Consider the following 12,612-nt stretch of genomic DNA (forward strand, 5'->3'; position numbering starts at 1 on the left):
AATTTTTGTGCATATGAAATATAGGAAAAACAATATTTTTCATTTTATTAAAATTCATCATAAGGAGTAGAAACATGTTTGTGCATTTATGCTGATGCATATTTATTTTTTTGTGATGCTTGGGTTGATCAAAATTTTAAAAGAATTTGAATTTGTATTTGAAAATGAAAAAAAATAGAAAACCTCCCCCTCTCTGTTTTAGCCCAGCAACAGCCTGTTTACTTCTCCCCGCCGCCTTCTCCTGGCTTGGCCCGCTCCGCTCCAGCCTTCTCTCCCGCACCCTCTCTTTCATCCCGTAGTAGCCCGCCAAGCCCCAGGCCCAGAGCGCCATCACAGCCCAGACCGAAGCTTGCACAGGCCACGCCGCACCGCGCCTCCTCTTCCCCTGTGCGCAGCCGCTGTCAGGTGGGGTCCTCTGAACAGTCTTCATCCTCCTCGCGTCAACCGCATCGGCCGCTGCCGCCAGGGAGTCCGTTGCCTCCACGCCGCATCGCCTTGCCGTGTTCTCCAAGCTAACCGCCCCATAAAAGCCGACCTAAGCCCCATGCCGTACCTGTTTTTCCCATCGACAACCGCCCTTCGCTTGAGCCGCCACCGCGGACGCCTTCTGCTACTTCGCCGTCGTGCCTAGACCGTTGCCAAGTCCCGTATCTAGGTAACGAAGCTGCAGGCGCTGTTCTTCTTCTCTATCTTGTTCTCTGATTCTCACGCGCCAACGACGCCGTTGTTAGCAGGACGACAGAGCCGCCCCGTCGAGCACCAGGACGTCCCCGTTTCCTCCGAGCTGCCACGAACGACCTAGGTGAATTCTCCTTGCTTCCTCGTCTCTCCCCATGCTTTTGACGATGTCCTCCGAGCTCCTGTTCATGGTGCCGCCACCTGCACTAGGACCCAAGTCTGCTGAACCAGCGCGCCAGCCCTTGCATCCCGCCTTCCAGCGTGTACGCCCGCGCGCAAACGCGCTACATCGCTCGAGCAAGCAGAGCCAATAGAGCAGCCATGCGTGCCCAGTTTTGCTCTTGCTGGCTTGATGGCATCATCATCACGTCACGACACATTATGGCCGTTTTCTTATAGAAAAACAAATCTAGAAATACTATAGAAATACACTACCTATAATCAGCGATCGAGCTCCACCGTTTTTTCGTTTTAAGTCCATTTCGAGTTGTTCCAATTATGTTAGATTATCGATGTGATCTACATTCTAGTATCGTCGTTTTTCTTGTCAAGTGACTTTTATATATATGCTTAAGTATTAATTTGATTAATATGCATGCAACTAGTTTTTATAAATAAAAGCAACATAATTATATACAATGCCCTTTTGCGAATAAGTTTTAACATGACTAGTTGCTACCATAAATATGTTTCTAAATTATAATATGTTTAGTCTAAACACACATATCAAATTTAATTAGATGTTTTCACATGTCAGTTTGTATTTGCAAGTTGAAGTTGAATTGGCATAAATGATATCAAAATATTTATAAATAAAATATGATTAGCTTCAACTCAGTTCTTAAGTATAAATATGATTTGTTTAATCTAAATTAATGCTATTCACATAGTTTTTCCTAATTAACATAAATCAAGCTTATAGTCTTCTCTTTTCTTTTATAATATAAAACCCTATAGTCGTTTCTTTACAACCGTAGTTCTGATTAGCGTGCTTTTCGCGTTTGTGTGATCGTAGCAACGCATAGATTTGATTTCAAATTATTTTTCACTGATTTGTGTATTATTCTAATATAGTTATGTTTGAATGCTATGCATGTTTGTTAGGATGCTTGTGTGGTGCTTAATGATCTTGTCTAATCGGTGAGTTTTACGTGGTGATAAAAAAACAGTTCTTTGGAGGCTATGAATCAATAGAGGAAGGATCTAAGTTAAAGGCAAATATAGCATGTGATCTTCTTTGTTGTCCTATACACCTTTAATCATTTAATTCATACTACATGTGTCTATCTTGACTGCCAGTAAGAATTTCCTAGTGCTTTGTTACCTTGTGCCTTGTTACCTATGGGGTATTGCATTGGGTAGTATGATGCTAGTGCTCAATTAAAGACCATGATCTTATAACTTGACTAATCGTATATGCAATAAACATTAAAAGATGCTTTTTAGCAATATGGAAAAAGGGGGCTAGAGTATTGGGCTGTTTTATGGTGCTCTGGATTGCTCTCCCTAAGGACTTATCGGTAAGCGAATATCCGGAACTTACAGTACAGCTGTGAGGGCTACATGGCTCTGGCTTTAGCTCAGTATGAGGATATTTTCTAGCTTGTTAGAGGTTACCTTTATAGCGTAAGAATGGCTTGACGAATCGAGTATATGACAACCTCTACTCTTATGTGTATAGGCTGTGTGTCATTGTGCCATTTGACAGGAGGGTTCCTATATTTATTTGCCAAGTGAATCTAATGGCCCTAACTTATTAGACGAACCTTTGAAAAGCTTCATAGTGAACCCTAGCGATATTTCTTGGAAGTGGGTTAAGAGATTAGCTACCTTGAGCGAAAGAGTAAATCATGACTTACAGTGAAAGTGTACAACCTCTGCAGAGTGTAAAACTGGTATATCAGCCGTACTCACAGTCACGAGCGGCTTTGGACCTTTACAAAATAGATGATGAACACTAATGATATGGATGATGAAGATGTTCATTAATGATTACTGTTTATGCTATTCATTATTCATGTTTACCTGATCATGTGTTTATATGGGCTTGTGATAAACTTGTTGCTACTCCTATGCTAAAATTGTGACAATTAAAAGTTAATCGCAGTTAAACCAGTGTCAGCCTTTTGAGCCTCATGAACCCCATGTTATATTTGTTGAGTACGACATGTGCTTACGCTTGCTTTATTTTTTAAATCTTTGGAAAAATCCCGGATGGGTACCAGATTGTTAGAGTTTGGAGGAATTAGGCTTGTGATCAACCAGTCAGTTGTCCCTGTGGAATTGGAGTCTTCACCCGAAGATCAGAGTTATCTTTCCGCTGTTTGTTGTCTGAGGTTATATTCTTTATACTAAGTACGTTGTCTATTGATATTACCCTTATTTATAGCTATATGTGAGATTTGATTTTCTAGGCTCACATATGATGTGTATCTGATTTTGTTCTTAAAACCAGGTGCTACACCGCTTCAGTTAGCAGCACACGCACGCACAATAGTGATTAGGATCTAGTTGAAGCAGTCAAGCAGACTCCAATGTACGAGATCTTAGTGATCATATCTAAGGCTAGGATTCATGACATCACTAGTGAGTGAATATTAAGCCTTAGCTTGAGAACTAGAGGGAGATGCGTTGCGTGCAGTTGTATCTTTGATGTGCCAGGGGACTTAGAAGCTTGTTCTCTAGCAACTTCAACCCTCCAAGCTTGGTATGTAAGGGACGAGAAGAGCCCTTCCTTGGTGGACAAACTCCATAGTGGATGACGCCAAGGTGTCTGGGAGAGACAGGTAGCGAGTGGCAAGACTAGTGGCTTGTGACTGGCAGTGTACCTCGGTGGAGCTCCAAAATAGACTTAGAATTGTGTTTTTGCAACCGACATTACGAAAAACATTGCCATGCCATACCTTGGAAATGACAGATATGGATATGGATATCTTTGCCAATTGAGAATGTAAGTTTATTGATAGACTTCATGATTAGGGTTCCATTTTCTTTATTCTTTTTTATATGATTGTTACATTTTGGCATTTGCTATTTGTTAACTTTTCATGGTCACATTGGCTACAATTTTAGGCTCTATACGCTCGGATGAAGACAAATAATGAATTCGTGAGGCTTGTAAGCTACTAGAATCAAGAACCATGCAATTTTTCATGTCTAATAAATGGTCTTTTATTTACCTTGTTGGATTTTAGTTTTGAATATGTGATAAGTTTAAATTCTTTAGTTTCAAACATGTAAGTTGTAACAAGTTTAAATCTTGCTTAGCTATGCTTGTAATAAGTGTGGACTGATGCTTATTCTTTGAAGAAGGCTGAATTCAGATTTTTCCATTATCTAAAGAAAAATTTATTAGCTTTTCAACAGACTGGCTATAATAATATATGGTTAAATACACCACTTATAAGGGGCTCAAATAATTTTTTCTATGTCTAAAAAATAGTGAGCACACTTTGGTGGGGCAATTTATCTGTAACACGGCCATACAACCGAGGCCAGACCAAACGCCGCACAAAGATTAGCAATATATAAGTTGCTAACACTCTCGCAGCTGCCGGGCGGCCTCTCGCCCATGCACATATGCTTATTTCTTGAGGAACTCCTTGAACCAGTGGGCGGAGCTCTTGGGGTACCGCTTCAGCCCATCACTGTAGTCCACGAAGTATATCCCGAACCGGACCGTGTAGCCATTCACCCACTCGAAATTGTCCAGCAGCGACCACGCGAAGTAGCCTTTCACATTCGCCCCGTCGCTGCAGTGAACCACAGATCAGATGCAGCAAGTTCTCCCTTCTCCATAAGCTAGTGTCTACAAACTAACTTACTGGCATTGCTTTTGCGTTGCACGCATGAGCTAGATAGAGCTCTGACTGACCTTATAGCACTTTGTAGGGCAAGGAGATGCTTATGGTAGTACTCTATCCTAGTGCTGTCCTTCAGGGCTTCCTGGAGTGGTAGACTCTTGTTGTTGACTTCATCAACTCCTAGAATAAAGGAAAATGTTTCAAGCATCGTCTTTCAAGAGGAAAATAACCTCAACATGATACGGATTGTAAAGAAAGCAATGTGGCAACAAAAATTACCGTTTTCAGTGATATAGACAGTAGGGTTGCCGTAATTTTTCTTGACATATAGTAGCAGATCACGGAATCCTTGAGGGTAAATGTAGAGCCAAGATGAAGCAGCCTGCATATATACAAAGCCACTTTTATATGTGGAACACAACTACACACATAGGCGAGGGGAGCATAGTTCCGGTGAACCCCTACGAGAGCTACTGACGCACAATAAGCAACCCCAAAATATCAAGAGCTTCTTGGAAAATTTTCACAACATTGGTTCTAAAGTTTTGTGGGGAGGTAGATACATGTCACGCAAACCAATGTTCTGAATTTCTTTTTCACAATTTTCAAGACCTTTTGTGGTTGCTACCATGCCATCCTAAAGGGCGTGATAGCACTGGAATAATTCTGCTTAGAGGAAGGAAGAGCACGGGTATCTTGTTCTCTGTGGTTACCTGAGGGCCTATGGGCACACCATTTCGCACACCTAACACAAATTGGAGGAGATTAGTATGCCTAAAAAAATGTGGGCGAGAAATACATGTTTTTGATATTCGGATTGACACATGACCTCATGTCATAGATTTTTTTTTGCGAATATAGATTGATATTACAGCTATGGTATTAAACATTTCTTCTTTATTTGAGAACTACTCCATCCGTTCCAAATTATATGTCGTTTTAGCTTTTACAAGAAATATATCTAGATATAAAAAGGTACATAAAAGCTATATATTGAGAAAACTCAAAATGACCTATAATTTGAGACTGAGGGAATATTGAATTTACTTTTGCCGCGGGTGCACTATTGTAATAAGTATTAGCCACAAGCATCTCAGAGGCAGCTATGGTATTATTTTCCATCATCTAAAATAGTATTATTAACAATACTCTCTTGCTAATTCAAGCAAGAACGATGACACGAAGTCATCTCTTGGCTTCAGTGACTTACCGGTAAGGTTCGCCTGAGAATCTGTACTATAGCTGAGGTTGAGGCCATTTGATGGAGGAAGGTTAGAAGCATAGTTTGCAGTGTAGTAGTTGAGTCCGATGAAGTCAAATGCACCCTTGACCAGCTCAGACTGCTCGCTTGTGAACTGCGGCAAGCGATTTCCAACCAATCTCCTCATGCTTACTGGATAGTGTCCTCTAATAAGGGGATCCATAAACCTAAAGGGCACTTCTATTAAAATTCTGGTTCTCTTCTAAATTTTGACATTGATATGTTTTGAGGGCCATACGGAATTTACCATCCAAACATGAAGTCCAAGGCACGCCTCGCTGCATCATCATTGGATCTTGAATGGGAGAAAGGAACAAACCAATTTGTGACTAAAGTTATTCCGATCTTTCCCTTTTGCACAGCCTGCATTTGACATTCAATATATCAGACAAATGGGAGTGATGTTTGGAGATATTTGGCAAATAGAAACAATACATTTTGAATACATGCATGATTTTTAACAATAAGACCGTAACCAACTACTTGACCTAAAAACCATACAATGGTGCTGTAAGTTTTTAAACTTTTGTTCTTCTAAACCTTAGAACTTCTAAATATATACCCATAGAGACTAGAAAATGTGGCTCTCTAATCTAAATATATGCCTGTTGTTATTATGGCCAACCTATCCACTGTGGCAATTTCATGGAGAGTTCATCACTGACCTGGTATTTTTCTTTGTACAATCGGACTGTTTCTGCATGGGCTAGTATTTGATGGTGACATGCTGTGTAAGGCTCCCTTCCAGAATCCCCAGTGCTGCATTTGCCCTGCTCCCACGGTGAGCACCGGCCTGGTGCATATGTGCCCCATGCGTACCCTGTTGCGCAGAAGCTCAAGGGTTCATTGAATGTGATCCAGTGTTTCACTCTGTCGCCAAACTCCTTGATGCAAACCTCAGCATAATCCTTATAGTCGTTTCTGCAACATCAACAGTTTTATTTATTGATCATGTGACTTTCAGTGAGTACATAAACAGCAATTTTAACTGCCAGCGTCAACAGGTTAGTATTTGTTCCTATTGAATACTAGTTTTGCTACAAGTTTTCTCTATTTTTTTAGGATGTGCTGTCAATTTGTTATTACTACCTAGCGCAAGTAAATAAATTGAGTATGACTTATTAGGATAAATACAATATATACTCTTTGTAACAAATTGACAACACATCCTAAAATTGTTTTTCTTTGTCAATTTGTTACTACCTAATGCATTTAAACTTCTTATTAATCTGGTGGTCACTTTCCAACAGTTTAACTTATGCAGGTCAGTCTAGAAGTATTTTTGCAATCAGAAAGGACTAAAACGTCGTTACTCACATAATATTAGGACTAAGGAATCCTCCATATTTATCTTCTAATGCCTGGGGCGAGTCCCAATGAAAAAGTGTCACAAATGGTTGCACACCTGCAGATGTATGCAAATATATATGAGAATATTTGATAGGTACATGAGTATACAGAATCATTTGATGGAAGTAAAGAAAGCGGTATACCTTTCAACACAAGCTCATCAATCAAATTGTTGTAGTACATGATGCCTTCTCTGTTGACTCCACCGCTCAGGCTTCCATCTGTCATTAGATTGAGACGTTTAAATTTGATTTGATGGGTTTGAACTTTAGAAGACATGTAAGACAACGTCTAAACAATTATATCACACTAACTTGGAAGAATTCTAGTCCAGGATATGGAAAATCTGTAGGCATCCATTCCCATATCCTTCATGATGCGCACATCTTCCTGCATTTTGGGCAAGTCACTATTATATTTGTCGGTGCAGAAAGTAACCAACTAGTAAATATTTGTAGTTTTGCTGTACGTTGTGATCGGAGGTGGCCTAGCACTCAATGGCACATGATTTATACTGGTTCAGGCAACGTGCCCTACGTCCAGTCGGGGTCGGTCGGTGACTTTATTCCTGAGCCCAGGTACTCGAAGTCTGTAGTGGGGTTACAAACTAGAAGGAGAAATGAGGGGTATACAAGAGGTTCGGAAGGCTCCGACCGACCGGAAGGGCTGCGGTCGGAACTCGGTGGTGCTGTGGTTGTAAGGAGTTGATATCGATCTAGTGAGTCTGAGCTTGAAGAAGTCGATCTCTTTTGGTTGGAGGGAGCGCATCCCCTTTTATAGATGAAGGGGATGGCTTTTACAGGTGAGAGGGAGAGAATACAGATATTTCTAAGCCTTGCTGCCTACGGTGATGAAAACTGGATAATGGTTGAAGCCCCCCCAATACTGTCGATGTCGCTGTAGGATGTCAGATGTGCACGGGGGGCCGAGATATCTTCTTCAGGAAGGATGGATGCCGGTCAAATACTTCTGGATGCCTAGTGGCATGTGATGAGCCGCGCTATGTTCACCCGGTATGGCAAATCCTGGAGCCCATACCGTGATCGATGTCCAAAGACACGCGGGGGGCTTTCCATATGGGGGTTTCTAGCGGCCCCTACAATACTTTGTGTCAGGGTGGTTGCAGAGCACTGTTTCGTGCAAGGTATGGTCCCTGGTATAGTGATTTTGACTTGTGAGCCATGCCTTGCCTTTCTCCGCACATCTTCTGGTTCCTTCCGAATGGGGAGCCCCCCCGGTCGGATGACTCTAGTCGGCTCTCGGTGCGTCGGTCGGAGAAGAGCGGTGAGCAGGCTTCCTACGAGCCCCGGTCGTGGGGTTGAAGTAGGAAGCAGCGTTTTGGGCCAAGCCTTCCGATTGGAGAGACTGCTTGGAGACGGCTGGTGCCTAAAGCGAGTGCTCCGGTCGGAGAGGTGGGCCGAAGAAGTTGACGAGCGGGCGCCTGTTCTTAAGGGTAGACCTTCCGGTCGACGACTGGACTTCTTTTTCGGCCCGCTGTGTTTTAGTTTTTTGGGCCAGCCCATGAAATATATGTTGTTTTCCTAGGCCGAGCCCGGGCGCGAAAGACGGTCCTCAAGGGACCCCGGGTTTATGAACCCGACAATATTATTGATCTATGATGTGCTAATACCGCACTTATGTTGTGGTTGGTTTTCAAACCTAAAGATCTTATCTAAAACTTAATATAACCAGATAGAAAAATAGATACCGGCACTACTTGGACTATATAATCATTAAAATTATTACAGGAATTTATTTTTGATTTGAATAAAAACTAAACTAAAAGAAGGATAACTTAAAAAAACTAATAAATTCCTACCTTGTAACGATGGTAGGAATCCACTGCAACGTCCCCATTACTCCGGTCGGCGATTTTATCTGCCAAATTAGAGAATCAGTAAGTTCCATAGATGGGTTGTTCTTGTCTTGTTTTTTCTAGTCATTTAAATTAATAATAATGCACACAAGTTGCTAGTGGTATTTGGACTAGTCAACTAAGCTTCACTGTCACAAGTAAGATCAATAATTCAACAACTTGTTTCATACTCAGGTAGTGACTGGTTGGCTCATGGTGTGAACGACTGGAATTGTGACTTATGAGATTGTGATGAGCTGGTCTGGGGGTCAAGGTAATCCCCAACCAGCAAATATTTGGGCAGAATAAACAGATCTTCTTTGTGGACAATCTCAGTCCAGTTAGACAGCTTGGGACGGCTTTTTTTCCCCCCTGGAAGGATGTTCTCTATCTGTATCTGTTAAGACTATAACCTTGGCTAATGGCTAAAACTTGTCAAGAAGGACTGCCGCTGGCGCTGACAATAGAAATGTGAGCAGGAATTCTAACACCTATTTCTTGAGGTAATCATAGGATACCCTATTCCTCTTTTTTTTCGTGGCCGCACCAATTAGCACGTATTTCATTAAGAGGGTAGCAACACAAACACAAGGGCAACTAGCTCAAAACTTGTCAAGAAATGTACTATTTATGTCTCTACAGGTCTCCAAGTGCTACTCAGAAATTGATTTATCGCTACTTACTGGATCAGATTTTGGGCACTGTGCTAACAGAAATTTAAAAGGTAGGCCGCAGGGATAGTCCTCGGAGCACGCATATCGCACGTTGAAAACAAATTACTTAGGAAATCTTCGCCAAGCATGGATGATATAATCTACTATAGGATTTGCAATTTTGCATCTCATAAGACTTGTTTTCATTCAGTTGATATTTATGTGCTAGCTTTGCTGAACTAGCAAATAATGATGTAGCGGCTGGAATGTTTTTTTATTCCATCATCTAAAAATTCGATATTGTTGAACCACTAAATCATGTTTGAAGTGATCATGTAGCGGTTGAACATGATTGCGACGGTTTTTATACGCTTCACTCTTTCAAGTTTCAAGTTACATCGGAGAGAGTGGCTACGGTGTACACATGCCTGGGTGCTGATGGGTGAAGATGTCCCAGATGCTTGGTCCTCTTCCCCCCTCCATTGCACCACCCTCATACTGCACGTACGTGAACATCACCAGCAAGTCATTAGAATTTAATTCCTCCCAGAACGAGAAGTTAACACTGAAACATCCTCATTGTCCTAGTAGCTTAATTAGTCCTGAAGAATTATTGCAGGGAACATCCATCACCTGATATGCCGATGAGGCCGTCCCGAAGATGAACCCTTCCGGGAAGCTTCTCCGGCTGATCGGCGGCTGCCTGCCTCCATCGTTGGCGTCGGAAGCGACCGCTAGCAGGAGGAGCAGGAGCAGAAGACGACCAAGCATCGCAGTCGCAGCTGCTACTCTCCCAGCTGCCATGGGGAGAGGGGAGAGCCTAGTGGACGGTGGTACCTGCAATTTGCACCCCATATATTTGCTAATGCATGGTCATCGCGCGACATTATTTTATCTCTTCCTCTCGATCGGTATCCGTGATCGCATCACGACAGGGACACATGAACCTACTTATTTCTCTCATTTCCTGGTCCTGGTTGAAGAAAAAATATATGATATTATAGAAGAAAAGATGCTTGCGGCTAGGCATATGTGTGGAACGTCTTCGTCATGATACTAGTATAGATGCCTCAGTTTCTGAACTTGTCCACTACTATTACTTTGAGTGCTAAGATTTTTTTTTATTGTCAGAATAGAACCGTCAAGGAAAGTATAATTTTCTTGGCCGTGCTCATAGAGCACAAAAAAATGTCGTATATTCCTTGAGGGCTGATATCGATGTTTCCTTAGCGGGTTCTAAGCACCTTCAAAGAAATTATTCATTTCCTTGAGTGTAATCGTAAATAATCAAGAAAAATGACTTATTTAATTTTTAGTGTTATTCTTGACCGTCAAAGGAAATAACTATTTTCTTGGGGGTTGTTCTAAATAGTTAAGATAAATTATTATTTTCTTGGGGATTGTTGAATTTTCTTGGAGGTTGGCAGCCAGTGTAATGCTTGTAAGTACTTGACACATACACTTAGATAATTATGATATGTGTGCATTGTCTATGTCTCGTTCATAAGGTTAAGCATCATGTATTGCTAAGTTCACTAACACACAGGGCAACTAATGAACTTATTAATAATAACACTTACGCACATGTGGCCGCATGGTCTATCAAGACAGCATTGCTTCCCTCATACTGCACGAATCTTGAAGCATTCTGTCATCTACCCATGATTTTGTCTGTCTATCTCTTGTCCGCACGAATCTTGACGTGCGATGAGTGATTGAGATAGCCCTTACGGTCACAAGGACATCTGAAAAATCCACTCATATGAGAAAACGCAGGAGAGCCTGTATCTTTGTTTGACTATAACTGAAGAGTTTAAAAGTCGACGTAGAGAAGCTGAGGAAGGACCACGGAGCTGTTTCGGAAAGCGAAAAGTGACAGCGAAACAGAATGCTCACGCATAGCGAGCACGATCAGCAACGAGGTAGGAAAAAGAGGAACTAAAAGCTGCTTGCATCGTAGGAGGATGGACGACCCTGACACCCCCCCCCCCCCCCCCCGACCCGTCCCTCTCCTCCGTCCTCCCTGAGTCGCCACAACCCAATCCGCCCAGATCCGCTCCTTCCCCAGCCGCTCCTCCCCATCAGCACCCAGATTCGTCACCACCATCGCCCGATCTATCCTTTGGTAGGTCACTCTCCACCCCTCTCCTAGGTTTCGGCGAGTTCAGAGCCTCCGATGCTCCTACCCGTTCTCCGCTCGGGTCACCAGCGCCTCCGTCCGAGCATAGCTCGCACGCGGGCGGCAGCTGCGCCGGCGCCTGCTCCGGGTTTGGCGTCCACCGCCCTGCGCCGGCGCCTGCTCCGAGTCTGGCGCCCACCCTCTCCCAGCCTGCCCCAGGTCAGAAGGACGTCCAACTTTGCCGGCCGGTGCCCTTCTCATCGTCCCCACGCGCGGCTAGCGGCCTTTCCCCCTCGGCCCTGCCTTTCCACCCGGAACGCGGCTCGATGGGGAGGTCAAAGCTCCGTCGGTGGGCCGACGAGGATGAAGATCTACTCTCCGACGTCTTGGTCGGCGATTGCTCTCCTTCGTCGTACCTGGAGGCCGCTCGCCGGGCGCTAACTGCTACCCCAACTACTCCGGCCTGTCCGCTGGATGTTGCGGCACCAGGCGCGATCGACGCTGCCGCCGCTGCTGTGGCCCCAATGGACGGCGACGGTGGAGCGACGAGGGTACGCCGCCCGTGGCGTCATCGCCGACGCCGTCAGCGCCAGCGCCGCCGTCGGATGCGGCGCAAGGCCCATAATCGATCGGGTGGCCGAGGAGCCTAGGCGACATCGGATTAGTCGGACCCAGCGAACCTGCGCATGCCTGCGCACCAACGGCTGGGGATGCGTCGCCGCGTCTCAGCTACAGACGCTGAGGGGTGGCAGCTGCAGTGCCGGGGTGTCGTACGTGAGGGGTGGCAGCGGCAGCTCCGGGGCCGGTGTCTCAATTGCCTGTCCTGGAAACATCGCGTGGCGACATGCCGCCTCCCATGCCGGTGCCTACGCTGCAATGGTTTGGGCCACCTG

General features: G+C 43.9%; 1 protein-coding gene and 1 long non-coding RNA gene across 2 annotated transcripts; one reads left to right on the top strand and one right to left on the bottom strand.

Moving 5' to 3' along the window:
* The first annotated feature begins 526 nt into the window (after positions 1-526).
* On the top strand, positions 527-3,335 carry LOC136492897 (uncharacterized). Its single transcript, XR_010768228.1, has 4 exons — positions 527-655; positions 735-802; positions 2,904-3,014; positions 3,134-3,335. It is a non-coding gene; the product is annotated as an uncharacterized lncRNA (long non-coding RNA).
* Positions 3,336-3,980: 645 nt separating this feature from the next.
* Positions 3,981-10,464, bottom strand: LOC136493135 (beta-glucosidase 12-like). The gene is made up of 13 exons (XM_066489178.1): positions 10,234-10,464; positions 10,029-10,098; positions 8,912-8,970; positions 7,407-7,482; positions 7,236-7,313; positions 7,060-7,147; positions 6,408-6,663; positions 5,990-6,105; positions 5,692-5,909; positions 5,195-5,226; positions 4,761-4,863; positions 4,553-4,661; positions 3,981-4,430 (listed from the first exon to the last, which is right to left on the bottom strand). Exons 1-13 carry the CDS (start codon positions 10,453-10,455, stop codon positions 4,262-4,264), a joined length of 1,596 nt encoding a protein of 531 aa, XP_066345275.1. The 5' UTR covers positions 10,456-10,464; the 3' UTR covers positions 3,981-4,261.
* Positions 10,465-12,612: the final 2,148 nt, after the last annotated feature.

The sequence above is a fragment of the Miscanthus floridulus genome, chromosome 11 (genome assembly GCF_019320115.1).
Source record: "Miscanthus floridulus cultivar M001 chromosome 11, ASM1932011v1, whole genome shotgun sequence".
Taxonomy (NCBI): domain Eukaryota; kingdom Viridiplantae; phylum Streptophyta; class Magnoliopsida; order Poales; family Poaceae; genus Miscanthus; species Miscanthus floridulus.